The sequence below is a fragment of the Poeciliopsis prolifica genome, unplaced genomic scaffold, assembly GCF_027474105.1.
Source record: "Poeciliopsis prolifica strain line A6 unplaced genomic scaffold, Auburn_PproV2 SCAFFOLD049, whole genome shotgun sequence".
Lineage (NCBI taxonomy): Eukaryota > Metazoa > Chordata > Actinopteri > Cyprinodontiformes > Poeciliidae > Poeciliopsis > Poeciliopsis prolifica.
In genome coordinates this window covers 1,242,259-1,270,000 of record NW_026562424.1, presented here as the reverse complement: position 1 = coordinate 1,270,000, position 27,742 = coordinate 1,242,259, and the positions used below count along the sequence as shown (strand labels likewise).

The window sequence follows — 27,742 nt, the reverse complement described above, 5'->3', positions numbered from 1 at the left end:
CTTATTTCTTGCTGAAAAGTTACTTTTTTTGTACAGTGTTCTAAGAAATTTGCACCAGAAACTAGACAAAAATTACGTGGTAACGTTTAGTGTTTTTACAGTGTTTAAAGATTTTAAAAATGTTTCCAGAGGTTATGAAAGGTCAACCAGCTGGTCCGCATTAAGAAAATCCAACAAAATACAAATACTGAGAAAAGTTTGTGTGGACAAACAAAACCAAAAATTATTGGTATAAATTAATTTCACCATGTTTGTAAAGTATTCCCTGCAGACAAAATATGTTTGATTCTGTTGGGGCTGATTGACCTTTGATCTCCTCGTTTATTAATGTCTTTAAAATCACAGCGGCACAAACGTTGCACAAACGCCAATCTAGTTATATCTGAAGAAAGTGGGGAGAGAAAAACAAATCTAAGTGATGCTTCTGCGTCGAAATGGCAGAAGTAAATCCAGAACCGATCAACCCTTCAGACACTGCAGCGCGACACGCGAGGAGATTTCAGCCCAAACCTTCACGGAGCCAACTCAACAAATGGAGCCTGTTTACTGACTAAAACCATCAGCGGATAAAACAATAACTTAAATAGAAGAAGTGCTTAAAAGAACAGTCCTCAGAGCCCTTTGAAGACGAGAAAACTGGAGCTCACTGCAAAAAAACACAATGTCACCAATTAACGTCGGCCTATTTTCTACCGCAAACACGTGGAACAAATGGCTGCTTTAGCTTGTTGCAGGTAAATAACTCATTAACATTGATAATAATGTTCTGCATTATTTCACTTATGGAAACAAGTGAAATAATGAGCCAAACTTTCCATCTGTATGATGGATATTATCAAAACCAAGCTTTTATTTTTAAGTTAGTTTTGTCCTATTTCAGGTGTAGCAAGATATTTGTACTAGAAACCAGACAAAATATTTGGTAAGAAAGAAAACAAAAACAACTGATTAAGTTGATCAATCATGATTAATTGATTACAATAATCGATTAATCATAATTAATCATTTCAGCAATATTTCAAATAAAACAGAACTGATTTGTTTTACGTGAAATATAAAACAAGCTGATTTCATAAAGATATGAGCTTGTTTCCAGTAAAAAAAAAAAAAAATCATGTCAATGAAAAGGTGCTAGATTATTTCAAAATGTTTTGCTATGAGTGAAATTATCTGTCAGTAAAATTTATACTTTTTCCATCAATATTAAGAAACAACTGACTAAAAACAAGCTACAGTCTGTCTTAGTTCAAGCTTACTAAAATATTTGCAGCTTCCTTTTTGTCTGGTAGAAACTGTACAAAAATACTCAGTAAAAAATAAGAAAATTAACTTCAATTAATCAAGTTAATTGTGATCAATTATTACAATCATCAAATAATTTATCACAATCCTTTCAGGCCTACTTAGGAAAAGACAAAACTGACTTCAGTAAAATTTCACCAGGTTATGATCTTGTTTTCAGCAAGTCGTTCATTAATACTGATATGATGTAATAGATTATTTCTCTTATTTCACTCAGAAAATGGGAAAAATGTTTTCTTAAAAGTGAAATTATCTGCCAATGGAACAAGAACATTTTCATTAATATAATTCATTGATAATTCTCAATATTAATGAATTATATTGAGCTACAAAGTTAAGTGTAAGTTAGTTTTCTCTTATTTCAGCCGTCCGAAGACATTTGCAGTAGAAACTCGACCAAAATCAACGGATGAGATTTTGTGTTTTTGCAGTGCAGGAACCGAACAGGAGCGAAACCGAAAGCTGAAATGATAATACTAATAATTCCCAGAAGTTTGCTTCACTTATAGATCATTTTCTTCCCTCTGATAGAAATATCTGGAGTTTTGAGGTCAGTGGCCCCCCCACGTCTGTGCGCCGTGGCTTCCCTCGGCGTCCAGCCCGTCTGAGGCGGGGCAGTCCGTCTCCTCGTCCTTCGTCAGCGCCGCCTCCTCCTCCGCCTCCTCTCGTTTCCGGCGCTCCAGCTCCCACTCCACGAAGGTGTCGAAGAGGCTGGGCCAGGCCTCGTCCTCGCTGTAGTTGCTCAGGTCCGGCCCGATGGCCTGCGTGAAGTTCAGGAACATGTTCCACGTGTCTCTGGAGATGCCGCGCACGCCCGACGGGTTCTCGGCCAGGAAGTCCAGCCATCGCTCCAGGACGGGCGGCGAGTCCTGCGTGAAGACGAGGCGCCACAGGGCGATGGCGATGTCGCGCTGCAGCGAGCGCTGGCCTTCGTCGGCGTCCAGGCCGAACTGGAAGGTGAAGCGGTACAGATCCTTAAAGCTCTCCTCGCCCTGCGCCTCCAGCAGCAGGAAGGGGAAGCGGGAGCAGATGCCCTCGATGCTGTCCGCCCCGATGGCCTTGCAGCCCTCCACAAACTCCTTCCTGATGGGGAGAAACCAGAGCAGAGGACGAAACCACAAACCATCAGCAACATTCAGCTGAGAAGCAACAGCAACGAAAAATGCACCAGAAAACAAATTACAGGATCAAGTCATATTATAGGAAGAATTCAGTTATAACATTATAAAAATTAAGTTGTGCAACAATAAAGCTGCAATACTTTCAAAATAAAGTTGTAGAATTACGTGAATAAAATTGTAATTTTACGAATAAAGTGTAAAATTACAGCTAACATCGTAATATCAAGAAATTAGTCAAAATTACAAATCATTATATAAAAATAAACTCATGATGAGAATAAAGTCACAAAATTACAAGAAGTCAAAAATGTTATTTTTTGTTTTATTCACTGATAAATGTAAAAAATTCTATTCACATTAAATTGTAAAAGTTGTTAAATTGAAAAATATGTCACTGATATCATAGGAATATTAACAAAGTTGTAATACATCAGCCTGGCGGGGTGTAATGAAAGCCTGGGTGCCCGCCAGGCTGATGAAACCCAGGGAATCCTCAGCGCCGTACCGTGTAAACTTGCACATGGTGGCTGCCTGAAACTTCCAGGCCAGAACCAGAACCCGGAACTCGGCCGGGTCGACGCAGAGGTCGTTGCAGAACCGCTCCATGCCCTCCTCCAAGATGGCGTCCTCCAGCTCGTCCTTGTAGCCCGCGAACAGCTCGTCGATGCGCGCCATGGACAGCCCGTCGCCGTCCTCCCTGCACGGCTCCCTCATGGCGGCGGAGATGACCGGCGTCTCCACAGTAACCTCTAAGGCCTTGGTGCCATTCAGCAGCTCGCTGGTGGATTTCCCAGAGGGGGCGCTGCAGTCGTCTTTGTGCACGCCGCCGCTGGCGCTGTCGACCCGCTTGTGGGACTTGGACGTGCTGTCCTTGTCTCCGCTCTTGCTGCCCAGAGACGACGTCGGGTTCTTACACTTGGTGACGCACTGGCCCATGTCTCTCGTCTGTCCTCCTCGCCGTCAGTCCCCGTCCGATCCGCCCAGACACCTCTTCTCTGGCCGGGCGAGGTGCCTCAACATACCCTCAGGCCTGAGAGACGGACAGGTGCATGATGGGAATCTCCACAGCCAATCTTTTTATTCAATCAGAGTAAAAAACAACAGAACTACCTTTCCAAGATCTGCCAAAGCTTCAACTGTCAAACCTAAAAACCCTGAAAGAGAAAAGGAGAAAATCGTCATCTTCACTGTATTTAAGTCTGGACTTGGACTAGGCCATTCTAATCCTTTGAACTGTCCTATTATTTAATTTATCTTTGTGGTCAATAAAGTATATTTTATTCTCTCTTGCTGGATGCAGAGTAGTTAATATATAAATAATAATATATATCGCAATAAACGTGATGAATGTTTGATAGAACCGCACAGCATTCTGGGAGATGTAGGCAGAGGAAAGACTCATCATTGCTAGCTAAGCTAGCAGGTAGCATCAACTCCCTTGCACCTTGGTTGCCTAGCAACAACCTGCTAGGTAACAGGCAGATTAACGCTTAAAACTTAAAACTCAACGAAACAGGAAAGATAATTATCGACACTCTGATATGAAACGATTATCTTGTGTTTTCAGCCTTATTGTCCAGAACTGGCTGGACGTTTACAGATTCAACATGGAGGCCACGCAGGGCAGAGGTCGTCACCATGACAACGCACCTGGACAAGAAATTATTAAACAGTAACAGTTTTAAAAATAAGGGCGTCATAATGCAAGTTTCCTGTCTCAAAGACAAATAAACTTTAATTTTGTACCTAACACTTAACACTGGAACTGGAAGATATTTTAAATATCCAAAACTAAACAACAAAAATTATAAGACAAAAAAAAACATTTATTGAAGTTTATGATGAAGTCTATGGAAACAAAGTAACTCTTCAGAAAAATATTAATCAGCAGAATGGAAATTATTTTTGATTATTTGTGTTCAGAGTAAATTTCCATCAAAAAAATGAGAAATGTTGAGTTTGAGAGGACAAAAATTGCTGAAATATATTTTTTTTAATTCTGAGGTCATTTAAAAATGCAGCCATATATTTAATGTATAGTGATGTAGAAAAAAAATAAAATAAAAAAACAGAATCGTCTCAAAACAGGGGAATAACCACACTTCTGTTTTTTCTCCTGAAAGTGGAAAATCCTCCACGTTTATGTCCCACAAAAATACAGGAACTAAAATCTCATCCTCACATCGTCCATTAATCTGTTCGTCTCTTTGAAAGAATTGGCGGCTTTTAGTTGGATAGTTTCCCTAAAATAAACCCAGAATGTTGGAATTATGCGTCTGATTCTCACGTCACCAGCAGTTCCTCATTTCTTCACCCAGAAAACAATCAGCTGAAATAAACAATGAGGATTTTTAGACGTGAATTCCAGATTTATGGGTCAGATCAGAACACCAAACCCATCTGTGGGATTATTATGGGATTAAGTCACAACGTTCCCATGTTTTGGAGTGTTTTTCACCCACAGCAGCGACCCAAACACCGTTTCTGTTAAAGTTCATCGTTTGGGTCGCGCTTCCTGGAGCCGTCAGCGTTTCGGCTCCTTCAGCGAACAGATGATTCAGGTTTTCCTCGGCAGGTTCTGGCCGCGCTCCAGACAAACGCAGATAAAGCCTGGACTCATAAAACATATTTTAATCATTAATGTTGCAACATGATGCTGGGAGTTTAGATGTGGGTTTGCATCAAGGCCAGATTAATCATGTGGTTCCGCTGGTTGGACCTAATCTGTGATTCAGAGCCGTTCCTGGGAAACATTCTGCAACGCGCCAATGAAACATCACGATTGCTCAACTTTGGTTGCAAAAGTTCATCCAGAATACTTTTGCAGCCAAAACATTTTCAATATTTTACTGAGCTAAAACCACAAACCTTTCCAGTTTGGTCAGACTGGATGAAGGGTCAGATTTATCGTTTATCATTAACTTCTTATGATAAGAACTTTATTGTCTCAATGCATTGATATTAAAGGGCCAGTATCATAAAAAATAAAAAATATATATTTTTTATCTTTTATCATGTTTTAATGTTTTTCCCAATTCACAAGCTAACCTGGAACGTTGCCTCCATGGCAACCATTCAGCTGTTAAAACGCCTGAGTGGACCTAGCCCCGCCTTCAGCTCCTCCCCCACTCAGCTCCTTCAGACTAGCCAGCAGCAATTAGCAAACAGCTGCTGCGCCTGCAGAAACATTAAAGGGTTAATAGAGGAGCCATGCTGGGACGACTTCCTGGAGGCGGAGCTTCAGAAAGAGCTGGAGATTTAAAGAGACAGAGGCCCAATTTCAAGGCCTTAAATCAGGAAGTCAAATTTCTTTTAAGTTATATTTCATATATAAAGAATTTTTATAACAACTGAAGGCAACAGTTGTTTGACTATGTTATAATACGGCACTTCGTACCTGGAAAACACCTAATTCTGCCCCTTTATGTTAAATTAAAAACACACTGACATTATTATCAGAAATGCTATTTTTTATTCTCTCGATGAGAGTATCCAAAAATATCAGTAAATGTGAAAACATGATTTAATGCAGTCACTGTGTGCAGCTTGTCTTATATAAATGACTCTTGGTTAAGTATGTTTTGTCCTGAAGAAGCCAGATTTAAATCAAATGTTTTGATCCAGAATAGTATCCAGTTACCTAAAGAAATACACTTTTTCCATTTCAGCTTATTAGGCTGCTTTATTACTTTTATTATTAAATTGGATGTAATTTCAGATTTCTGTACTTAAAAATAAGCCATTAATGTTACAGGTTAATTTTCTAAGATAAAGAAAATTATCGTTTAGGGATGCACAGATACAAAAATTGATAAAAATATTAATATTTGATATTACTGCTATTATTTACCAATATTTTACTTGATTAAAACAAGTGTTAACAGCAATCAGTTTGTTTACTTATTCATTGAAAGATGTAAAGTTTGAATTTATTCTGGGATTAAAAGCAGAACAAGGACAGTTTTCCATTCAGCTGACTTCAGAAAGCTGGATGTTTTTTTTACATAAAGTAACAGAATGATGTAAAACTGATCATAAGCATTTATTACTTGTACCTTTTAGGGAACTGTTAGGCTGTAATTATAGCCTGCGTGATTCAGCTGAATGAGACGAAGATGATGATGATGATGATGATGATGATACTTACGTAAAGTCTTTCAGAGGGCATCGTCTTTCAAATCTGCTCTGTCATTGCGACCTTGACATCAGCAACGCTGCAAAGACACATTATCTTGTCGTCATAAGCAGAACGGGACACCTCGTCATTCCCAAACCTGCAGGGAATATTTCCGTCTGGATGTCATTTAGCCACAGCTCAACCCTAAACCTCTACAAAAAAAAACATTATTACTGGTTTAAATCAGATTTACAGTGTGGCTTTGAGCTATTTTCTGTGTCTTAAGTTTGAGGTTTCCTTCCTAACATCTTTCACATTTCACAGCTCAAACACATGCTATCAATTACACATCAAGTTGCTGTTAAAGCTAAGCTCTAGTCTGTTTTGGATTAGCAGTGGTTTGGTCCATTCCTGATACACAGAGGCGGTCTGAGACCAAGTTACCAGGGGCCCAGGAACCGATTTCATAGCTCAATCAAATTTGCAGTTTTTAAAAATGCTTTTTTCCCTCCAATGGGCTTTCGTAGTTTGGGATGAACATATAGTTTTACATTTTGAATCTAGTTGGACTTTGAATTCATGTCAACTCCCATAAGGAATGATTGAAATAATATTTGTTGACTTTTGAAGAAAATTTTAAAAATAAAACAAATCGGATTTGATATATATATATATATATATATATATATATATATATATATATATATATATATATATGGTGAAGACCACAGTGGTGCCTGTGGTCATCGGGGCCCTCGGGGCAGTAACCCCCAAACTGGAGTGGCTACAACAGATCCCAGGAACAACATCAGACATCTCAGTCCAGAAATGTGCAGTCCTTGGCACAGCCAAGATACTGCGCAGAACCCTCAAGCTCCCAGGCCTCTGGTAGAGGACCCGAGCTCAGAGGTTAAGAACCACCAGCATTTCATCACTTAATATTAAGTGAGACAGAGTCACTAGTGTGAGCTCTGATCTAACACATGAAAACTGTGATTTTGTCTCAATACAGCTGAAAAAGTGCAACACTTTCATTTTCTTCCATTGTTGAAGTAAAACTCAGACAGTAAAATATGAAACTGGGACAAAAAGTAAAGTAGAAATGTTTACAATGTCATAATAAGAAATGAATTGAATAATTTCTCCTCATAGAGGAGCCCTGGGCTCTAATTGGCCCCCTTCTAGAAACGCCTATGCAGCTACATTTAAATGTATCCAGGAAAAGCTGCAGTGATCAATGCACCGGGCATGTAGAGACAAGTCTGCCTCAGTCCTGAACTGGCCAGCCTGGACGTCTGGAGGCCTACTTTTATCCACAACAATCCAGCACCATGCAACTCATCCAGACATCAGTTTAACCGGATTAGCTGGCCTGAAATCTGCCCGAGTCAAAGCACAGTTTCAATGACAACATTTAGCATCAGCAATGCTGCTGACAGCGCGTCACTTTTCTCAGAAATCATCTCTACCTCGTTTTAGGAAGTTAAGATTGGTTTGAAAAGGAAACAGCCGAGCAAAACCGAGTGATTCTAACAGCAAAGAGTCCCGGATGAGATGTAAACAGCGCGTTTAATCCGCTGTAAAGGCGACACTCTATGCTGAATTAGTCATTACCCGCTGATGAGCTGCTGATCAATAATCCATGATCGGTCAGGAGGACATTTAAACATCTCCATCTGAAGAGCCTGGCCCAGGCGGCGCCGCAGCTACGGCTTAGCTGCGGCTAGGCTAACTCCTTAGGCTAACTCCTTAGCGGCTCGCAGCCCTACAAACATCCAGAGAAAGACTCACCTGTGCGGGAAACGACGCGCCGAGTGGTTTCAGTGTACATCATTCCCACAAACAGGGTTAAAAAAGGAAACAAAGAAGTTCACGAAGTTGGTGGAAACCCAGAAGTGGAGCAAAAACTCGTAGAGAGCTAGCTAACTAGCGGCGACAGCAGGCGAAAGAAAACTTTAACACCAAAGTTGGTTGTTTTTCCTTTTTAGGGAAGAAATACGCGAAAACGCCGAGAGTCGGAGTTTGTCTCGGCATCCATTGAGAGTGGAGGTCAGTGTGAGAACAGAGGAACTCGGAGTCAAGCTGCCTGTTTCTTTGTGCTTCCCCTTGCAGTCATTGAGCGCAGCTACATGAGAGACATTTTCCTGCATCACTTCCTGCCTCTAGCAGCCAACAGCTGATCTCCATCCGCACAGGGCCGAGCGCACAGAATCTGGGGCCCGGTTCTCCTGGGCACCTTCCTGGGTTATAATGGTTGGAGGCTTTTCATTAGAGTTGAGTTGAATGTTGCTGTCACTTTTTGTTTGTTTAATTCGGTTAGTTTTCATTGGTTTTGTAGAGTGTGTTTGCTAGATTTTATTAAATATTGTTTAGTCTTTAAGTTTAGTTTTTATTAGTTGTAGTAGTAGCTTTAGTTTTTCCATACTTTGGCTCATTTTTAGGTGCAGAATGCAAAAAGGTCAAAGTATTCTGCATATGTATTCACTGATTATTATTGAAAAACCAACTGACTCTGGTAAGCTTCCTCTCTAGCAAGCTAAATATTTGGGTTTGAGCTAAATACTTAGTTTGGAGATAAATATTTAGTTAGAAATAAAGATTTATTTGAGAATTAAATATTTAATTGAAAAGTAAATATCTATCTCCAATTTGGTAACAAAATATTTAGATTTCTCACTAAATATTCAATTTGAAAGCTAAAAATTTTGTTTGTGATACAAATATTTAGCATATTTACAAGTTAGGTTTAGAAAATAGATATTTTGTAAGAAAAATACATTTTTAATTTTGAGTTAAAATTTTAGTCTACGAATTAAATAAACTTAAACATTTAGTTGTGTTCTAAATAATCGGTTCCTAAAGTATTTAACTGATAATTAGTTTATCTAAATATTTATCTAGGTAATTAAATACTTATTTTGGAACATTGAGATTCACAAATGTAGGAGTAATGTAACACCCATATTTTTTTCTTTAAGACAGGCTAAATAAACCAAATTATTCCTGCTAGTGTTTCACTGTGTAACTTTACAAATAGCACCCCAGAAATTATGACACTAAATATACACTTTGCTATTAATAAAGTGTTTTTGAACTGAACTGAAGTATTAACACTTCTTATTTAATTACAATAATGCACAATAAATTACCATCTGCCCTTTTATGAGGTAGGTTAAGCGTACCTTTTAAAAATAACAACTATCTATTTTTCATTATTTATATGTATCTTTTATTGAAAATATTGAGATTAAAACTTATTTTCCGAGGCTAAGAGACAGACATGTTTCTTCAATATATTGGGTGCTAATATGATCTCAATAGTTATAATTAATCATAAAACACAAAACGTGATTTTTCGAGTGCTGAGCTGAAGACAGCCTCCATGATCCATCAGATGGAGAATGAATTACGTAATCAGGTGCGTTTTGATTTGGAGTGAGAAACACTTTTTGTTTCAGTAAAATAAACTCAATTTAAGTCTCAGCTTAGATTGAAAAGTAAATATCTATTTATTTATTTATATCAGAATAACTACGTATTTGTCTCATCTGAAAACTTCGATTTCAGTCCTTATCAGGCTCACATTTTGGTCTATTTTTACCCTTTCTGTTGTAATATCCTAATATTTAATGTTTTGCTTCCATCATAATTGGTAGAAAGACATGCCTGAAAAGATCTGTGTGGAATTAGTTTCACTCGGGGATCGAGTTACTGAAATAAATGAACTTTTCAGTGACAGGATGCGAATTCACGAGCGATGTTGCTTTAAGACTACGTCATCAGCCAGCGACTATGTCACCTCTTTGAAAACAACAGGTAAGGTCGCGTTTTACGCTTTAAATAAGAATAAATTAAGTATTTAAAAAATAAACTCTGACTCATTAACATCGCTGTTAGCATCTTAGCTCAGGTCTGTTATTTGAGACGCTGTTATTTTTTGAAATATGTGTTTAGGAGCGAAGTTCGGCTGAATCGGTTCGTTCCGGTGAAGCGAACAGGATGCAAGTTATTTTAGTGTGTTTTGTAACCTTCAGCGGTTATCCAACAGTTTAATATTTAACATTTAATAAGTGATGAACAAAAACATTTTATGTCGACTAGATTGCCTTCAGTACCCCTGAGTGATAAACACCAACCAAGTAAAGTAGCAATGAAAATATCAGCTATTATTCATATTCCGTTCAACAATACTTTATTTATACCACAAGGAAATTAAATGTTGTAATTCGTATTATTGCTGTAGATGCAGATTGCTGTGAGCTACAAGGATTTCCTGTAGGGGTCTGTGTTACAGCAGCGCTGATGAAGCTTCTGACTGAAGACTGTTGTAAAGTAGCCTGATGAAGAGGATGGTCAGGATTGGTCATTCTTTCCTTCATTACAGAAAAGGAAAATCAACAATTCTGTTCACAGGGAAAATACTTGACTCATTTTTGCCCTTTAAAATTAATTTGTAAAGTTTATAACATTTCACAAATGCAAACTATTTTTGCAGATATTACATGATAAAATCTTTTGTCCTGACTTATGGTATCAGACAATTTCTCTTCAAACAAAATTCTACAGACAGTAATCAGAACAAAATTTGTTGTCAATTACCTGTAATTTCTAATAGTTGGGGTTTTTTCACTTTAAGAAATAAAATCAGTTCTTAAAAAACGTATTTCACATTTATTGTAGTTTCATAGTTTCTGATTAAAAATTGTTTGATCAAAAGCATTTAAGTGTGAAAATAAGGACGTTTGTGAGGGTCAAATAATTTTACATAATGCTGCATTTAAATGTTTGATTTCTGTCACATTTGTATTTGAACTTACCCTGCAAAGACAAACTTATCAAATAATGAACAGCTAAACAAATAAAATTCTGTCACATTTTACATTTTTGATCCAACATTAGACATGTTTAAGGTATTTTCTAAGATATGGAGTGAGGCCGTTTTTAGATATCTTGTTTTTGAAATCTCGCAGACATCTAACTTTCCAATATAAAGGTAAAGAAATATATAAATAACTGAATTAAACTGTCAGATAAAGCTGTAATATGAAACTTTTATAAAACATGTTTTTTTACGTATTTGTTTAAACTTAGATAATGTGTGAAAACTTCAACCTCCTCTACTTCCTCCATGATTGCCGTCTGAAGAAATGCATCATAAACAACCATTGAGAGCCAGAAGGAGGAGGGGATTAGTGCTGTCAATCATCCTTGTGAACTCGCTGCTAAATCTGTTATTCGTGGAGAAATGAGTTAATATACCGGAAAACTGTTTACCTGCCATCATTGGTGGCTATGCTAATTAGTCTTAGCATTTTCTGTGTTACAGGGAGAAAGGAGAGGAGAACGATCTTTTCCCAGATGATCTGACTGGAACCAAACAGTCACAACTTGGTGAAAACTTGAACAAACTATGTAAAAAGATATTATTAATAAACGGTGCATCCTGTAGCTTTTATCAAATTTATTATGCCGCGTTTACGGTGGTTCTGATCACTTCCCGGCTGCTTTCTTCAGGCCCAGATGGCGCTGTCCACTCGCTCCACCGTGTTATCTCTCTACATCCGGGTGTTTCGGATCGCCCGGGCCTGGCAGGCCCAGACCGGCGCCGTGAGCGACTCGGAGGCGGAGAGGCGGTACATCGAGCAGGAGGCCCGGTCTCTGTTCAGGCAGAACCAGCAGGTGGGAACAGCAGCTACTGGTTTTACGTTATATTTTTATATCATTATGACCTTTTGTTTAATTCAGTTAGTTTTAATCAGTTTTCAATATATGTTTGCTAGTTTTCATGAGTTAATGTTTGTTAAATATTGTTTAGTTTTAGCACCATTTTCCAAAAATGTTTCCAGTTACTGTTGAACAGAAGACTGACTCTGGTGTTTCTCCAAACTTTTCGCCATTTTGTTGTCTAGAAGAAATATGGAAAACCATAAATGTAAACTGCTTGTGTGGGAAAAAATTAGTTGCACATCGCTTGGAAAGGTTAATAAATAGATCACAAACACAAAAACAAAGAATATTATTTCTGTAATTTCATTGTTTCAGTTATTTTTATAAATATGTGATATAGTTCCAGTTATAGTTTTTCCCCATTAGTTAAAGTTTTTATTTTATTTCATTTAACAAAAATGTTGTCTCTTTTCATTATTTCTTTAGCGTTAGTTAGCTATGATTACTTTACTTTGAGCTGGATCATCTGGCTGAGAAACGAATCATGAAATAAATATTTGATATCATTCAGCCGATGTTGATATTTATTGATTAGCTTTTTGTTTTAAATAAAACTGGCTTTGTGTCATTTCCTGTTTAATCCAGTTTTCTCTACTTGTTTATTTTTTAGCAGTTATGAGGCAAAGAGGGGAAACCAGAAGGTTGTTGCTAGGCAGCCAACCTGGAATATTATGGAATATTATGGAAGATTGTCTCAGATTGTCACAGTGATCAGTATTGATATTGATCACTGCCTTTTCTTACATATCGATTGATTGTCCAGCCGTTCCTTTCTAACTTTTCTTGCCGTTTTCAGCTCACAGATCCAGAATCCATAAGGAGATGCATAGAGGAATGTGAAGCGAGGATAGAAATAGGTGAGGATGGATTCACCTATTTTTTATAAACTTTACAAATTAATTTTAAAGGGCAAAAATGAGTCATTTCAAACAGTTCAAACAAAGTAAAGTAGGTTTTTCCAACATTTAAACATCTAAAACAAACAAAACAACATAAAATTAATTATGAAGTCTTAAATTATGTTCAAGGCTGAATTTGCTCAGCGTTATTTTTTTATCATCCAGCTTCATGCAATTAATTGCTCATTGCGACAGGCCTGATTTAATAATGAAACGTTAAAATGTGTCTCTTTCTGTTCAGGTCTGCATTACAGGAATCCGTACCCCAGAGCGGTGAGTAAGCGCCCCCTAGAGGCCGGTTTGTGAAAGCATCAGGAATGCGATCTGACGGCCCGGTTCTGCCCGCAGACCTACCTGCCTCCTCTGGGTCTGGCCACGCAGCGGGGCAGGCGGCTGCGCGCTCAGCAGCGCCTCCGGAAGCAGGCAAAACCCGTCTACCTGCAGTCCCACGACGACACCTGAAGGCGCCGTCCCGGTTACCATGGTTACCTCAGAGACGAAGCCGGAGTCCGCATCAGGGGCCGAGCTTCTGGACGCTGGTACTGATCCGAGATCGGACGTCGTTCGGGAGAAATAAACTTTATTTTCCAGTCAAAATGTTGGGAAAGTCCAAATACTGTTTGATGTTTTATTCATCATTATGTCTAATTTAATGAATAAAGTGTCTGAATGATCAACCTGTCGCTTCAGCCGATCATTAACAGTTTCAGCATCTTAGAACCCAGAACTCTTCAACTTGAGGTTCACATGAGATTTCTGAATAATCTGTGATTGATTTCTGATTAATTTGAGCTGAATGGGTTAGGATTGGTTTTGGCCTATGCAAAACATCTTAATTACACTTTTTGTAGAAAATCATACTTGGTTAATATTTTCTGTCAAAATGAGTTGTTTTAGTGCTCTGTCACTTTAAATCCAAATAAGCTGCTACTGACCACGCCCCTCCCCCTCAGCTCAACGTTTACATTGGGAAAATGGCTGCAAACAGATGCCCAATTATACAACTGTACTTCTTTGAAAAGCAGAAGTGGAGACTCCTGCACAGCCAACCAGAATGCAGCAAGTGGTTTCTGGATGGTGAGTCAACAACAAATCTTGTCTTTTCCAGCAGCCATTGTACAGCGAATACAGCAGGAAAACCAGCTGACCAAATGTGCTGGACCTCTGCTGGCGTTGCTAGGTTACAGGCAGAACTGTGCTGGGGTTGCTAGGTAACGGGAAGTGCCAGCTGATTTGTGACGTTACTTTCTTGATGTTTTGTTAAGCTGCTCCTGGTCTTTAATTTGAAGTCTTTGAATTCACATGAACATAAATCACACATGAAAAAAAATGGATAGAAATTCACACATTAATGAGAAAAATCTGTTAAAAGTTGCATTTTATGCAAAATATCAGTTTGTTGATATGAACATTATTAGGCTGTGACTTCTGCTGACAGTAAAAACTTGCTCCTGCTCTCCGTCGCAGCTGAAAAACTTTGAGAAAGACCAAATGACACGGTTCCTCAACACAAACAGGAAGTGATGCGTCTGCCGCACCATGACTCTGTTTCCACCAGCTGACAGATGTTTTAACTGCTTCCCATCCTGATCCGATAAACCAGAAGCTGCTGAAAAACAGATCTGCTCACCTCAAACCTTCAGCATCAAACTGGAGGAAAAGCAGCAGCAAATATTGAAGTTAACATATTTGAAATTCAATGTTTCAAAATTTCAATTCAATTTTACCTCATTTTTAAGCTTCAAATTTATTGTTAAATTTCATATTTAGCTTTGAATTTTTAAGCTAATCGAAATAAAAAATATTAAATTTGAAAGCTAAATAAAACTAGACAAATATTTTTTGGTGAATTAAATATTTAGTTTGGAAATCTTACCTTTATAAATTTGTGACAGATATGATGGGCCAAATTAAATAAAATTATTGCTATTTTTGTACTGTGTAACTTTACAAATGGCACCTGTAGCATACAATAAAAACGGCTTTGGTTTGGTTGATAAAATTGTATTTGAACACAAATGTTACTTTAAAAGTTCTACGAATGTGGCTTTATTGTTGAGAAGGCAACAAAAATAGTTATTATTCAAAATCTATAAACACTTTTTTACTGAGGTGTTTATACATATATGTACATAAAATCACCATTTCTCTAAATTATTTTAAAACTGCATTTGAGATAAACTGGCTTGTTTTTGAAATATATGTTACACTGTAACATATAACATATATGTAACATATACGTACAAGATTAAATACTAAATTACTCTAAAACCATATTGGGAGTAAACTAGGAATAGTGTTATTTATTAGCTTTATTAGCTTTATTAGAGGTTGAGATTTGGGCAGGTTTTACGGGTTTTAAATTATGCTTGGGCTGAAAATGTCAAATCTGGCAACCAAGCCGAATGGCGCCATATTTGTTATGCATGAACATAATTTTTTAAAAGATGGCGGTTGCATCCGGTTTGCCGGAGGCATCAAACCAGCGGTCTGGTATTCATAAACTCTGGAACCGGATTGAACGGGATCTTTCCTAATCGCGTCAGAAGCCGAGAGGTTCTCTTGGACGCCGAACCGAAATGAATCCAAACTGCCCGAAATCTCTGCTGTTATCGAGGCCTGGTACTATGACGTCATGTGCTTGACCTGCTGAGGATACCTGTCTAGTAGGCCGCGGGAGCGCCATGTTTGAAATGACTGCATTGGTTATTTGGTAAGTTATTTTTCGGAAACTTTATTAAAAGTTGTTTGTTTTGTCCCTGCTGAAGTAGTTGAAGCCATCTTTATTGTTTAAACAAAGCAGGAGCGACCACGGCGTTTCAGCGGCGGTTTGGGTTTGGCTGCTGTTTCCCGGAAATATCTGAGGAGGAAGAAAGACTGAATGGAAAATAAATATGAGTCTGGATTGGTCTGCAGCCTACCAATGTTTTAGATATTTTAACCCTAATCCCATAAGGGTATTTCTAGTTTATGCATTTTTTTTCTTTTTCAAATTAATATTTATGTCAACACCCTGTAGAAGAAAATGTATCCACCATATTTCTGCTTTCAAGTTTTAATATAAACAGAATTAAAGTTTTGGTTCTTCAAATAGCCCAAAGTAAATGTTTGTCAGAAATGAAAGTTGCTTTTCTTCAAATTGTCATCAACATTTCCAGCTGTAAATGAGTTTTATTTTTAGCTTTATTGAAGGTAAAAACTTTAACACATTTCTGCTTCATTACTTTAAACTTTCTGCTTTGTTCCACTTTTTTCTCCTAAATTACACTTTAAAAGTCTTGAGTCATGCAGAATGAAGGCACAAAAATGTTTACAGTTGGATATGGATCCATTTATGGTAAAGATGACGTCACAGCGACGTCACGTGCGTTGGTATTTTATTTGCTGCTGTGCTGTAAGCTGCCGCATGGGGGAGCCATTTCACCGAAATCAGAATAAGAGGAACCAGAACAGAACCAGAAACGTTTACATGACGTAAATGGATCCGGTTTAAATGGTTCCCACCAAACTCCTCATTGAAACTTAATAAGATCATCATCTGACCTTTGACCCCATTAAAGACTGATGTCAGAATCTGCCACTACTTTTAAAAATCAATATCATAAACTTAAAACAGGCTCATATTTCTTGCTAAAATTTTTCTTGTGATTTATTTTGTCTTATTTCAAGTGATCGAAGGTAACTGCAGGAAAAACTAGGCCAAAAATAATGTTTTTCATTGTAAAACCAGTGTTTCTGCCAAGAAATGAAACTTTGAATAACTGAAAGATAAATGATCATTTTATTACGGGAGACGCAGCCAAACTGTTCCTGTTTTGTTATCTCTGTGCAGAGTTCAGATCAATCTGCTCTTAATGAACTCTTCACATTTTCATTTTGGTATTTAAAACCTTCTGCATAAATCCAGCTATAAAGTCCCTCTAACTACGTCACAGGAATAATTATTAAGATAAAACAATGAACTGTCAAGAACTTCGCTGACATTCAGACAATTAGACTACATTCATGTTTTAAATTTACACCTTTAACAAATGTTTTTATAATTGCTCATTTGTACCATTATTAGTTATTGCATGTAATTTGCTGTAAATATGTTTGTTCATGTGTGTCAGTTGTTTTTCTTAATTTTTTTAACCAATAAAAGGTAAATACAGAACAAAATTGTTTTTTAAAATGTATATATGCTTTTTAATATTTACTGTCCTTTATTCAAAATCAATTCAACTAAAAAAATATATTATTGAGGGAAATTTAATGTCGTAACTCATATTAATTCACATTTTTCAGAGTTATTGTAGATAAAGATGGCTGTTATAAAAGAGCTCCTGTAGCAGTCCATGTTGCAGTGAATGTGAAGGAACCTCTGACTGAAGACACTCAGATGAAGAGGATGATCAGAGTTCTCCATAATTTTGAGATATCAATAAAATTAATATAATTTATTTCATTATTCAAAATAAATAAATAAAACAACAAAAAACCCAAAACCTTACCAAGTATCTGTCGCCTAACTTCTGATGCAGATTTCACTAATAACATTGGAAAATGTTCTTGTCAACAGTGACTTTATCTACCAGTGGAACCAGAACTTTATCAATATTTAGAAATGATTAGAATAAACTCCGTCATCTTGCTGAAAAGTTACTTATAAGTTAGTTTTCTCTTTTTTTAATTACTAAAATATTTGCAATAGAAAATAAAGCTAAAAGATTATAAGATTTTGTGTTTTTGCAGTGAAAATGAATTATAAAGTCTCTCTGGACAAAATTGTCCTTCAAAAAAGTGTTGAGACCAAAACTCCAGACTTTCATCTTCCAGTTTGAAAGAAAAATGACGAATCCTGTAAATGGAAATGATCTTATCGTGCCGTTAATTGATTTATGGCTCGTTGTTTCTGTCTGGTTAAATCCACCAACTATCTGCTGCTTGTCTTTCAGACTTTGCACAACAATCCGGTGAAGTTTCCAAGCCCTGCCTCTGCGACTTTAAAGGTTGAACATTAACGCGGCGCCCAGGCGAGAGCAGCTCAGAGCAACCGAGGAAGTTTGGATCCGACACCTGAACAGAAACACCTGGATTCGGTTCGTCAGGATCCTCCGTTTTCAGATAAATTCACCTTTAACCTCTCCGGGGAGCATGGCGAGTTTCTGACCGACCCGCTGGAGGGGAAGATGCGGCGGTGCGGCTGGTGGCTGCTGCTCTGCGCCTTCTGGGTTGCCGCTGCCCGCGGTCGGAGCAACGGGCAATGTTTGGACGGGATCACCATCAACGTGATCCTGCTGGAGGACGAGGAGTCTCCCTGGAGCCTGAAGTACGTGGAGAGGAAAATCCTGGAAGCCATAGAGAAAGACGCAGAAATCAACGCCGCAGAAGGTGAATGAGAATGAATTACTGCGATAAGATAATCAGCTTTACTGCTCTGTTTGTTCATCTCCACAGCAGGGAAACGGAAAACGTCACAAAGTTTTTATCAAACTGTGTAAATCAAGCAGAGCCAATTCATCAGGAAGACCGATGAGACAGAAAGTGGCTGGTGCAATAAATTATTAGATAGCAGCCATTATGCTGCATACTTAATGTTTTCAGTTAGCAGGTCAGTTCATGTGCAAAGCTAAAGAAAACTGACTTGGGCCTCCAAACCAACAGGGGGCATCCAAGACCCTCAGCAGTCAGGAAAACTTGGTTTGTAAATGTTTTATGAAGAAGTTAATATAATTTAAAATAAATAAAATGATTCTTTTTGATTTTATTCCACATTGCTGTTATAACTCTAAAAACTACAAATAATACAACACTGCTGTGGACCATGAAAGATGTTAAAATATTTTTATTCCTGTTTTTGTACATTCATTTTAATGATCTGAAATGCAGAAGCAGATAAACAGATATTAGCTGAGCGATCGTAGCATTAAGGTTCCTCGGTCGTGTTCAGGGCCCTGAATAACGTGGGACCGGCCCTGCAGCAGAAGTAACAGAACCTTAAAACAAGATTTAGAAATTAGCTTTCCTCAGGTTTGGTAAAAAGGTCAGTGTGTTGAACAAAAATCTACAGAAGAGAAAAAGGTTTTAATCTAAAATAAGAGTTTTTAATAATTATTATTATAATAAGTATAAAAATCTCTCATAAAAACATCAAACTGTTAAAAATCAGTTTACCCAGAATAAAAACTTTTTGATTAAAAAAATAAACCAGACATATAAAAATAAATCCACTGGGAGAGTTTCAGGCGAAAACTGAAAGTATATTTCATGAGCAGATAAATGTTAATTATTTACTCTGTAAGCATCTTATAGCCTATTTGTGGTTTCATGACCCATTTATTTCATTTAGTTTTTTATATTTTATGAATTTCTTGAGCTGCTTGTAAAAAATATTTAGTTTTATTTCAGTACTGAAGGAATGTAAAAATTCATAATTATTTTGTAGAAATTTTATCAGACAGGTCGACTCAATTTAGCGCAGAATGTTTTTAGACTGAAGGAAATTGATTCATCCGTTTAATTTCTTTCAACAGGTGAAATCTGAAAAGTGTGGCGTATTTTATAAAACCATGTTTTGATCTGACTGTCAGCCAGCTGTCTTCATCCAGAGTAAACTTCTCTTATCAATATTTTGAGCAGATTCTCAGTAGGATTTTGGTCTGGACTTTGACTAGGACATTCTAACACATGAATCAGCTGTCATCTTAACCGTCCCATAATATTTCAAGCTGCATGTTCAGGCTGGTTTCCAGAATCAGCAGAATTTACAAATTTAGCTCCGCCCATCGTCCCACAGCATGATGCTGCCAGTTCTCTGGACCAGAACATCTGGACTGGTTCACTGGTCAGGATTATTTTTAGGGGTGTGGAAGTAAAGAGGGGTGAAAACGTGTTTAAAAAAACAAAAAGTAAAAGTTGAATTTTCGGATTTTTATGTTTAAAGGTTTTGAGAAACACAAAATGTTCCTTCCTCTTTATGTCATATGAGGAAGTCTCAGCTTGTTCTTTCTTTGCTTTTAAAAAAATTATTTCAAAAAGTCTAGGGTTGTTTTATTTTATTTCAAAAAGTTTTTATTTTTAAAAAAGTTTAGAGTTTTTTTTGTTTTGTTTTTTTAAAATCTTTTCTGTCTTTTAGTTTTTATTTTTAAAAATGCAAACCAATAGTTTGGGGATGTAACATAAGAAAATGTGAAAAAGTTGAAGAAATCATAATTTAGAGAAGATTTAACTGAATAACCTGTTGTGTTTGTTCCAACATGGCCGCCGCGAAGCGTTTGGATTTAATCTGACAGCGAACTTCGAAGGATTCAACACGACGATCTACCGGCAGGCCGGCTGCTACAGCAGCCCGTGTGAGGCGGTGGAGACGCTGCGCAACCTCATGGTCAGACTGAAGCGCACTCTACACTGTAAAACAAGAAAAATGCTCAGATTGCCTGAGAAAATGGCACATAAGTTAAGACGTTAATGCCACTAAAAAATGCGTAAATTAGTTTACAGTGATTGAAATCAGAGCTGAATTACATAAATGATTTGTCAATATTAATATTAAGTGTTAATTTTGATCACATCGTATAAAAAGTACAGCATAAAGTTGAATAAATGACTTGTGTCAAAAACCAGGCACGTTTTGTTTTCCCAGAATCTGAATGTCTTATTTACAGAATAGTTTTATAATTACTACAATATTTTCTGTTTTTTATCACAGTTTTCATGGTAAAAAAAAAACAAATTAATCTGATTTATCTGCTTTTCTATGCACTAAACAAAATGTTCTCCACTTCAAATTGCTTTTCTGTTGTGATTTTACAGTTTCTATGTAAAACCCACATCCACTTTTACAGTGTGTTAAATATATTGATTTAGGTCTTTTTAGTGTTTTTTGCATTTTCTAAAGTTATAAACAATTAGATAACATCCAAAAAGGCTGAGAAGTTTCTAAGGACAATGTGTGGCATCATATGACTCATTGTTCTCCAAAGTATTTCATTAATGATTGATAGATTCATGCAGAGAAATCGACTCGATCACCTGGAAGTCTGATCTGTGACCCAGAAAGTCAACAAGTCTGATCCGAATGAGAAAAACAACCAAATGTAATTTCCCCTCATTAAATCTGAGCTGCTCTGTTTCTAAACATGATTCTTTCAGTTTATTCCTTTATTTCAACATAATGAATCCTGATAAATATATTAATTATTAGCTCTTATTGCTAATATTAGTTAACAGGATGCTGTTTGTAAAACAACAGCAATAATTTGGGTCATTCATTTATAAAAGTCAAAGTTTCAAGCTAAGAATTTAATTAGCATGCTAAATATTTAGCTTAACAACTACACATTTAGTTGCAAAACTAAATATTTAATTAGCTCAAAGATAAATACTAAGTAGATAATATTTAAGTAGAAAGTTAAATAATTGGTTTAGTATCTAAATAACTATCTGATTTAGAAAACAGATGCTTCTCCTTCGGTAGCCATAAGGACCCCGGGAAGCTCGGGTCGGTCATCAGAACCTGCGGGGCCCAAATTCAAATCTGCTCCAGGCCCTGGAAAGTTTCTGGCCGGCCCTGCTGATGAAAACCAGATCCGCAGATGAAGCTAAAAGTCCAAACCCAACACCTCTCTGTTTTCTCTGGCAGACCACAAATAAACTCGGCTGCGCCGTTCTCGGACCAACCTGCACCATAGCAACGTTCCCGTTAGTGGAGTAAGTTACGGCTCTGCAGCAGCCAATCACAGCTCTTTCCTGAGATGTTTAGTTTCCAGCCTCCCTGCCTGCTTTCTGTCGTGTTTTGTCTGGCCGGCGTCGGGTCCCGTCAGCGCAGAGAGAGGTTTTGGGCTGAGCACGCCCATCATCTCGGCAGGAAGCTTCGGCCCGTCCTGTGACTTCGCCCTCAACCTGCAGCGGCTTCTGCCTCCGGCGCGGAAGATCTCCCACTTCTTCAGCGCCTTTTGGCAGGAAGAAAACACCCTGAAGCCCAAGTGGAAGACTGCCTACATCTACAAAAAACCCAACAACACGGAGGACTGCTTTTGGTCAGTGGCATCTCAGCTCACCTTTTCATAATACACTGTAAAAATAACCCAGTTCAGGTTTTGTTACTAACAGAACCCCGAGTCAAATGTGGACCCGTCCGGGTTTTGGTTTAACAGAACATGGCTGTTTGATTCGGTGTGAACAGAGAAAAGGAATCACAATATATCGGCCAATATCAGGAATTAGCTTTTAATTTGAAATACAGCCGAACTGAAGCTGCGGCGTTTCCTGTTTTATCTCCATGCTGTTAGTTGAACTGCTGCAGGAGGTTGCTATGCGAGTTGATCTTCAATCCTCTTATCAATAGATATTGTTTCACATATTGATCATGTTTTTAGTGATTTATAATAAAGGGTAAATCCAGTTTATTTGTTTCAGCAGTGATGCGTTTAAACCATAAAACATTTTGGAGCCAAAATGTTAGTTTCTAAAATAAAAACACGTTTTTCTGTAAATCTGTTTTACAAGTTTGAGCTTCAACTTCACGAGAGAAATTTTAGTAATAATGCTGTTCTTGTATAATGTTCCTTTAAATAATTGAGTTATTGGCTCATTTGCATCTTTTAATGCATTTCTAAAAGGCTTAAATGGTTAAATGAAAAATCTGTGGAATGTGTCAGTTTCTTATCCAATTAACCGATTGAATACTTGATCACTAAAATAATTTGCAATAGTTAGCAAAGTGCCAGCAGCAACCGATTAGCAGCAACTGAGTAGCACTTCCTGTTGCTGACTTTGCCGTCACTACACTGTAAAATGTGTTTGTTCATTCAATGGTGAATTGTTTTTTCAGGTATGTCAACGCGCTGGAAGCCGACGGCATCAAAAACGTTTCGGAAGCGGTTCTGCGTGGACCAAAGGACGTGGAAGCCGTTCTCTCACAGACTAACAGGACGAGCAACCGTAAGTTTACCGGTATAGACTGACCATTTGGTTTTTACATCTGATCGTTGTTTGGTTTGTCTGATTGTTGTTTGGTTTGTCTGACTGTTGTTTGGTTTGTCTGACTGTTGTTTGGTTTGTCTCATCGTTGTTTGGTTTGTCTGATTGTTGTTTGGTTTGTCTGACTGTTGTTTGGTTTGTCTGATTGTTGTTTGGTTTGCTTTGTTTTTTTTTGTTGTTGTTTGGTTTCTGACTGTTGTTTGGTTTGTCTGATTGTTGTTTGGTTTGTCTGACTGTTGTTTGGTTTGTCTGATGTTGTTTGGTTTGTCTGATGTTGTTTGGTTTGTCTGACTGTTGTTTGGTTTGTCTGATTGTTGTTTTTGGTTTGTCTGATTGTTGTTTGGTTTGTCTGACTGTTGTTTGGTTTGTCTGATTGTTGTTTGGTTTGTCTGACTGTTGTTTGGTTTGTCTGACTGTTGTTTGGTTTGTCTGATTGTTGTTTGGTTTGTCTGACTGTTGTTTGGTTTGTCTGACTGTTGTTTGGTTTGTCTGATTGTTGTTTGGTTTGTCTGACTGTTGTTTGGTTTGTCTGTTGTTTGGTTTGTCTGATGTTGTTTGGTTTGTCTGACTGTTGTTTGGTTTGTCTGATGTTGTTTGGTTTGTCTGATTGTTGTTTGGTTTGTCTGACTGTTGTTTGGTTTGTCTGATGTTGTTTGGTTTGTCTGATTGTTGTTTGGTTTGTCTGATTGTTGTTTGGTTTGTCTGATTGTTGTTTGGTTTGTCTGATTGTTGTTTGGTTTGTCTGACTGTTGTTTGGTTTGTCTGATTGTTGTTTGGTTTGTCTGATTGTTGTTTGGTTTGTCTGACTGTTGTTTGGTTTGTCTGTTGTTTGGTTTGTCTGATTGTTGTTTGGTTTGTCTGACTGTTGTTTGGTTTGTCTGACTGTTGTTGTTGTTTGTGACTGTTGTTTGGTTTGTCTGACTGTTGTTTGGTTTGTCTGATTGTTGTTTGGTTTGCTGACTGTTGTTTGGTTTGTCTGACTGTTTTTGGTTTGTCTGACTGTTGTTTGGTTTGTCTGATTGTTGTTTGGTTTGTTGATTGTTGTTTGGTTTGTCTGACTGTTGTTTGGTTTGTCTGACTTGTTTGGTTTGTCTGATTGTTGTTTGGTTTGTCTGATTGTTGTTTGGTTTGTCTGATTGTTGTTTGGTTTGTCTGATTGTTGTTTGGTTTGTCTGATTGTTGTTTGGTTTGTCTGATTGTTGTTTGGTTTGTGATTTTGTTTGGTTTGTCTGACTGTTGTTTGGTTTGTCTGACTGTTGTTTGGTTTGTCTGATTGTTTGGTTTGTTGATTGTTGTTTGGTTTGTCTGACTGTTGTTTGGTTTGTCTGACTGTTGTTTGGTTTGTCTGATTGTTGTTTGGTTTGTCTGATTGTTGTTTGGTTTGTCTGACTGTTGTTTGGTTTGTCTGATTGTTGTTTGGGTGTCTGGTTGTTGGGTTTGTCTGATGTGTTTGTGGTTTGGTTGTTTGTTGATTGTTTTGGTTTGTCTGATTGTTGTTTGGTTTGTCTGACTGTTGTTTGGTTTGTTCTGATTGTTGTTTGGTTTGTCTGACTGTTGTTTGGTTTGTCTGACAGTTGTTTGGTTTGTCTGACTGTTGTTTGGTTTGTCTGATTGTTGTTTGGTTTGTCTGACTGTTGTTTGGTTTGTCTGACTGTTGTTTGGTTTGTCTGATTGTTGTTTGGTTTGTCTGATTGTTGTTTGGTTTGTCAGACTGTTGTTTGGTTTGTCTGATTGTTGTTTGGTTTGTCTGACTGTTGTTTGGTTTGTCTGACTGTTGTTTGGTTTGTCTGACTGTTGTTTGGTTTGTTTGACTGTTGTTTGGTTTGTCTGACTGTTGTTTGGTTTGTCTGATTGTTGTTTGGTTTGTCTGACTGTTGTTTGGTTTGTCTGACTGTTGTTTGGTTTGTCTGATTGTTGTTTGGTTTGTCTGATTGTTGTTTGGTTTGTCTGATTGTTGTTTGGTTTGCCTGACTGTTGTTTGGTTTGTCTGACTGTTGTTTGGTTTGTCTGATTGTTGTTTGGTTTGTTTGATTGTTGTTTGGTTTGTCTGACTGTTGTTTGGTTTGTCTGATTGTTGTTTGGTTTGTCTGACTGTTGTTTGGTTTGTCTGACTGTTGTTTGGTTTGTCTGATTGTTGTTTGGTTTGTCTGATTGTTGTTTGGTTTGTCTGATTGTTGTTTGGTTTGCCTGACTGTTGTTTGGTTTGTCTGACTGTTGTTTGGTTTGTCTGATTGTTGTTTGGTTTGTTTGATTGTTGTTTGGTTTGTCTGACTGTTGTTTGGTTTGTCTGACTGTTGTTTGGTTTGTCTGATTGTTGTTTGGTTTGTCTGATTGTTGTTTGGTTTGTCTGACTGTTGTTTGGTTTGTCTGACTGTTGTTTGGTTTGTCTGATTGTTGTTTGGTTTGTCTGACTGTTGTTTGGTTTGTCTGATTGTTGTTTGGTTTGTCTGATTGTTGTTTGGTTTGTCTGATTGTTGTTTGGTTTGTCTGACTGTTGTTTGGTTTGTCTGATTGTTGTTTGGTTTGTCTGATTGTTGTTTGGTTTGTCTGATTGTTGTTTGGTTTGTCTGACTGTTGTTTGGTTTGTCTGATTGTTGTTTGGTTTGTCTGATTGTTGTTTGGTTTGTCTGACAGTTGTTTGGTTTGTCTGACTTTTGTTTGGTTTGTCTGATTGTTGTTTGGTTTGTCTGATTGTTGTTTGGTTTGTCTGACTGTTGTTTGGTTTGTCTGATTGTGTTTGGTTTGTCTGATTGTTGTTTGGTTTGTCTGACTGTTGTTTGGTTTGTCTGATTGTTGTTTGGTTTGTCTGATTGTTGTTTGGTTTGTCTGATTGTTGTTTGGTTTGTCTGACTGTTGTTTGGTTTGTCTGATTGTTGTTTGGTTTGCCTGACTGTTGTTTGGTTTGTCTGACTGTTGTTTGGTTTGTCTGACTGTTGTTTGGTTTGTCTGATTGTTGTTTGGTTTGTCTGATTGTTGTTTGGTTTGTCTGACTGTTGTTTGGTTTGTCTGATTGTTGTTTGGTTTGTCTGATTGTTGTTTGGTTTGTCTGATTGTTGTTTGGTTTGTCTGACTGTTGTTTGGTTTGTCTGATTGTTGTTTGGTTTGTCTGACTGTTGTTTGGTTTGTCTGACTGTTGTTTGGTTTGTCTGACTGTTGTTTGGTTTGTCTGATTGTTGTTTGGTTTGTCTGACTGTTGTTTGGTTTGTCTGACTGTTGTTTGGTTTGTCTGATTGTTGTTTGGTTTGTCTGATTGTTGTTTGGTTTGTCAGACTGTTGTTTGGTTTGTCAGATTGTTGTTGGTTTGTCTGACTGTTGTTTGGTTTGTCTGACTGTGTTTGGTTTGTCTGACTGTTGTTGGTTTGTTTGACTGTTGTTTGGTTTGTCTGACTGTTGTTTGGTTTGTCTGATTGTTGTTTGGTTTGTCTGACTGTTGTTTGGTTTGTCTGACTGTTGTTTGGTTTGTCTGATTGTTGTTTGGTTTGTCTGATTGTTGTTTGGTTTGTCTGATTGTTGTTTGGTTTGCCTGACTGTTGTTTGGTTTGTCTGACTGTTGTTTGGTTTGTCTGATTGTTGTTTGGTTTGTTTGATTGTTGTTTGGTTTGTCTGACTGTTGTTTGGTTTGTCTGACTGTTGTTTGGTTTGTCTGATTGTTGTTTGGTTTGTCTGACTGTTGTTTGGTTTGTCTGACTGTTGTTTGGTTTGTCTGATTGTTGTTTGGTTTGTCTGATTGTTGTTTGGTTTGTCTGATTGTTGTTTGGTTTGCCTGACTGTTGTTTGGTTTGTCTGACTGTTGTTTGGTTTGTCTGATTGTTGTTTGGTTTGTTTGATTGTTGTTTGGTTTGTCTGACTGTTGTTTGGTTTGTCTGACTGTTGTTTGGTTTGTCTGATTGTTGTTTGGTTTGTCTGATTGTTGTTTGGTTTGTCTGACTGTTGTTTGGTTTGTCTGACTGTTGTTTGGTTTGTCTGATTGTTGTTTGGTTTGTCTGACTGTTGTTTGGTTTGTCTGATTGTTGTTTGGTTTGTCTGATTGTTGTTTGGTTTGTCTGATTGTTGTTTGGTTTGTCTGACTGTTGTTGGTTTGTCTGATTGTTGTTTGGTTTGTCTGATTGTTGTTTGGTTTGTCTGATTGTTGTTTGGTTTGTCTGACTGTTGTTTGGTTTGTCTGATTGTTGTTTGGTTTGTCTGATTGTTGTTTGGTTTGTCTGACAGTTGTTTGGTTTGTCTGACTTTTGTTTGGTTTGTCTGATTGTTGTTTGGTTTGTCTGATTGTTGTTTGGTTTGTCTGACTGTTGTTTGGTTTGTCTGATTGTTGTTTGGTTTGTCTGATTGTTGTTTGGTTTGTCTGACTGTTGTTTGGTTTGTCTGATTGTTGTTTGGTTTGTCTGATTGTTGTTTGGTTTGTCTGATTGTTGTTTGGTTTGTCTGACTGTTGTTTGGTTTGTCTGATTGTTGTTTGGTTTGTCTGACTGTTGTTTGGTTTGTCTGACTGTTGTTTGGTTTGTCTGATTGTTGTTTGGTTTGTCTGATTGTTCTTTGGTTTGTCTGACTGTTGTTTGGTTTGTCTGATTGTTGTTTGGTATGCCTGACTGTTGTTTGGTTTGTCTGACTGTTGT

At 37.5% G+C, this 27,742-nt stretch overlaps 3 protein-coding genes across 7 annotated transcripts in view; 2 read left to right on the top strand and 1 right to left on the bottom strand.

The window, feature by feature from the left end:
- The window catches only part of dcun1d3 (defective in cullin neddylation 1 domain containing 3), a 9,818-nt gene extending 1,126 nt beyond the window's left edge, over positions 1–8,692 (bottom strand). The window contains exons 1-6 of one of the 3 annotated variants that reach the window (XM_055058097.1): positions 8,332–8,692; positions 6,571–6,637; positions 5,472–5,600; positions 3,534–3,577; positions 2,929–3,453; positions 1–2,385 (exon numbers count right to left, since the gene is read on the bottom strand). The exon at positions 1–2,385 is cut by the window's left edge and continues 1,126 nt beyond it. In XM_055058097.1, coding sequence (XP_054914072.1) covers positions 1,854–2,385; positions 2,929–3,359 — 963 coding nt within the window. In that variant the 5' untranslated portion in view covers positions 3,360–3,453; positions 3,534–3,577; positions 5,472–5,600; positions 6,571–6,637; positions 8,332–8,692 and the 3' untranslated portion in view covers positions 1–1,853. Of the gene's footprint in view, positions 2,386–2,928; positions 3,454–3,533; positions 5,446–5,471; positions 5,601–6,570; positions 6,638–8,331 lie in introns of those variants that run through there. The other 2 variants (XM_055058096.1, XM_055058098.1) reach the window with 2 other exon arrangements.
- A 1,625-nt stretch (positions 8,693–10,317) lies between these two features.
- lyrm1 (LYR motif containing 1) lies at positions 10,318–13,843 on the top strand. 3 transcript variants are annotated; one of them, XM_055058113.1, is made up of 6 exons: positions 10,318–10,356; positions 11,867–11,952; positions 12,055–12,219; positions 13,064–13,124; positions 13,408–13,439; positions 13,515–13,843. In XM_055058113.1, the coding sequence occupies exons 3-6, from the start codon at positions 12,061–12,063 to the stop codon at positions 13,626–13,628; spliced, it is 366 nt and encodes a 121-aa protein (XP_054914088.1). In that variant the 5' UTR covers positions 10,318–10,356; positions 11,867–11,952; positions 12,055–12,060; the 3' UTR covers positions 13,629–13,843. The 3 variants fall into 3 exon arrangements, with proteins under 3 accessions (XP_054914088.1, XP_054914090.1, XP_054914089.1); XM_055058115.1 differs by lacking the exon at positions 10,318–10,356 and adding an exon at positions 11,632–11,789; XM_055058114.1 differs by lacking the exon at positions 10,318–10,356 and having other exon boundaries at positions 11,804–11,952.
- A 4,284-nt stretch (positions 13,844–18,127) lies between these two features.
- The window catches only part of gucy2cb (guanylate cyclase 2Cb), a 26,294-nt gene continuing 16,679 nt past the window's right edge, over positions 18,128–27,742 (top strand). The window contains exons 1-5 of the mRNA XM_055058083.1: positions 18,128–18,539; positions 20,420–20,532; positions 21,790–21,857; positions 21,971–22,186; positions 22,981–23,090. Of these exons, the coding sequence (XP_054914058.1) occupies positions 18,338–18,539; positions 20,420–20,532; positions 21,790–21,857; positions 21,971–22,186; positions 22,981–23,090 (709 nt within the window). The 5' untranslated portion in view covers positions 18,128–18,337. The remainder of the gene's footprint in view (positions 18,540–20,419; positions 20,533–21,789; positions 21,858–21,970; positions 22,187–22,980; positions 23,091–27,742) is intronic.

Bases quoted from the DNA above. Each gene is read 5' to 3' on its own strand.
- lyrm1 (XM_055058113.1), top strand. From the start codon at position 12,061: ATGGCGCTGTCCACTCGCTCCACCGTGTTATCTCTCTACATCCGGGTG. The intron at 12,220-13,063 runs GTGGGAACAGCA...TGCCGTTTTCAG, and splicing joins TGTTCAGGCAGAACCAGCAG to CTCACAGATCCAGAATCCAT. The intron at 13,440-13,514 runs GTGAGTAAGCGC...TTCTGCCCGCAG, and splicing joins GGAATCCGTACCCCAGAGCG to ACCTACCTGCCTCCTCTGGG.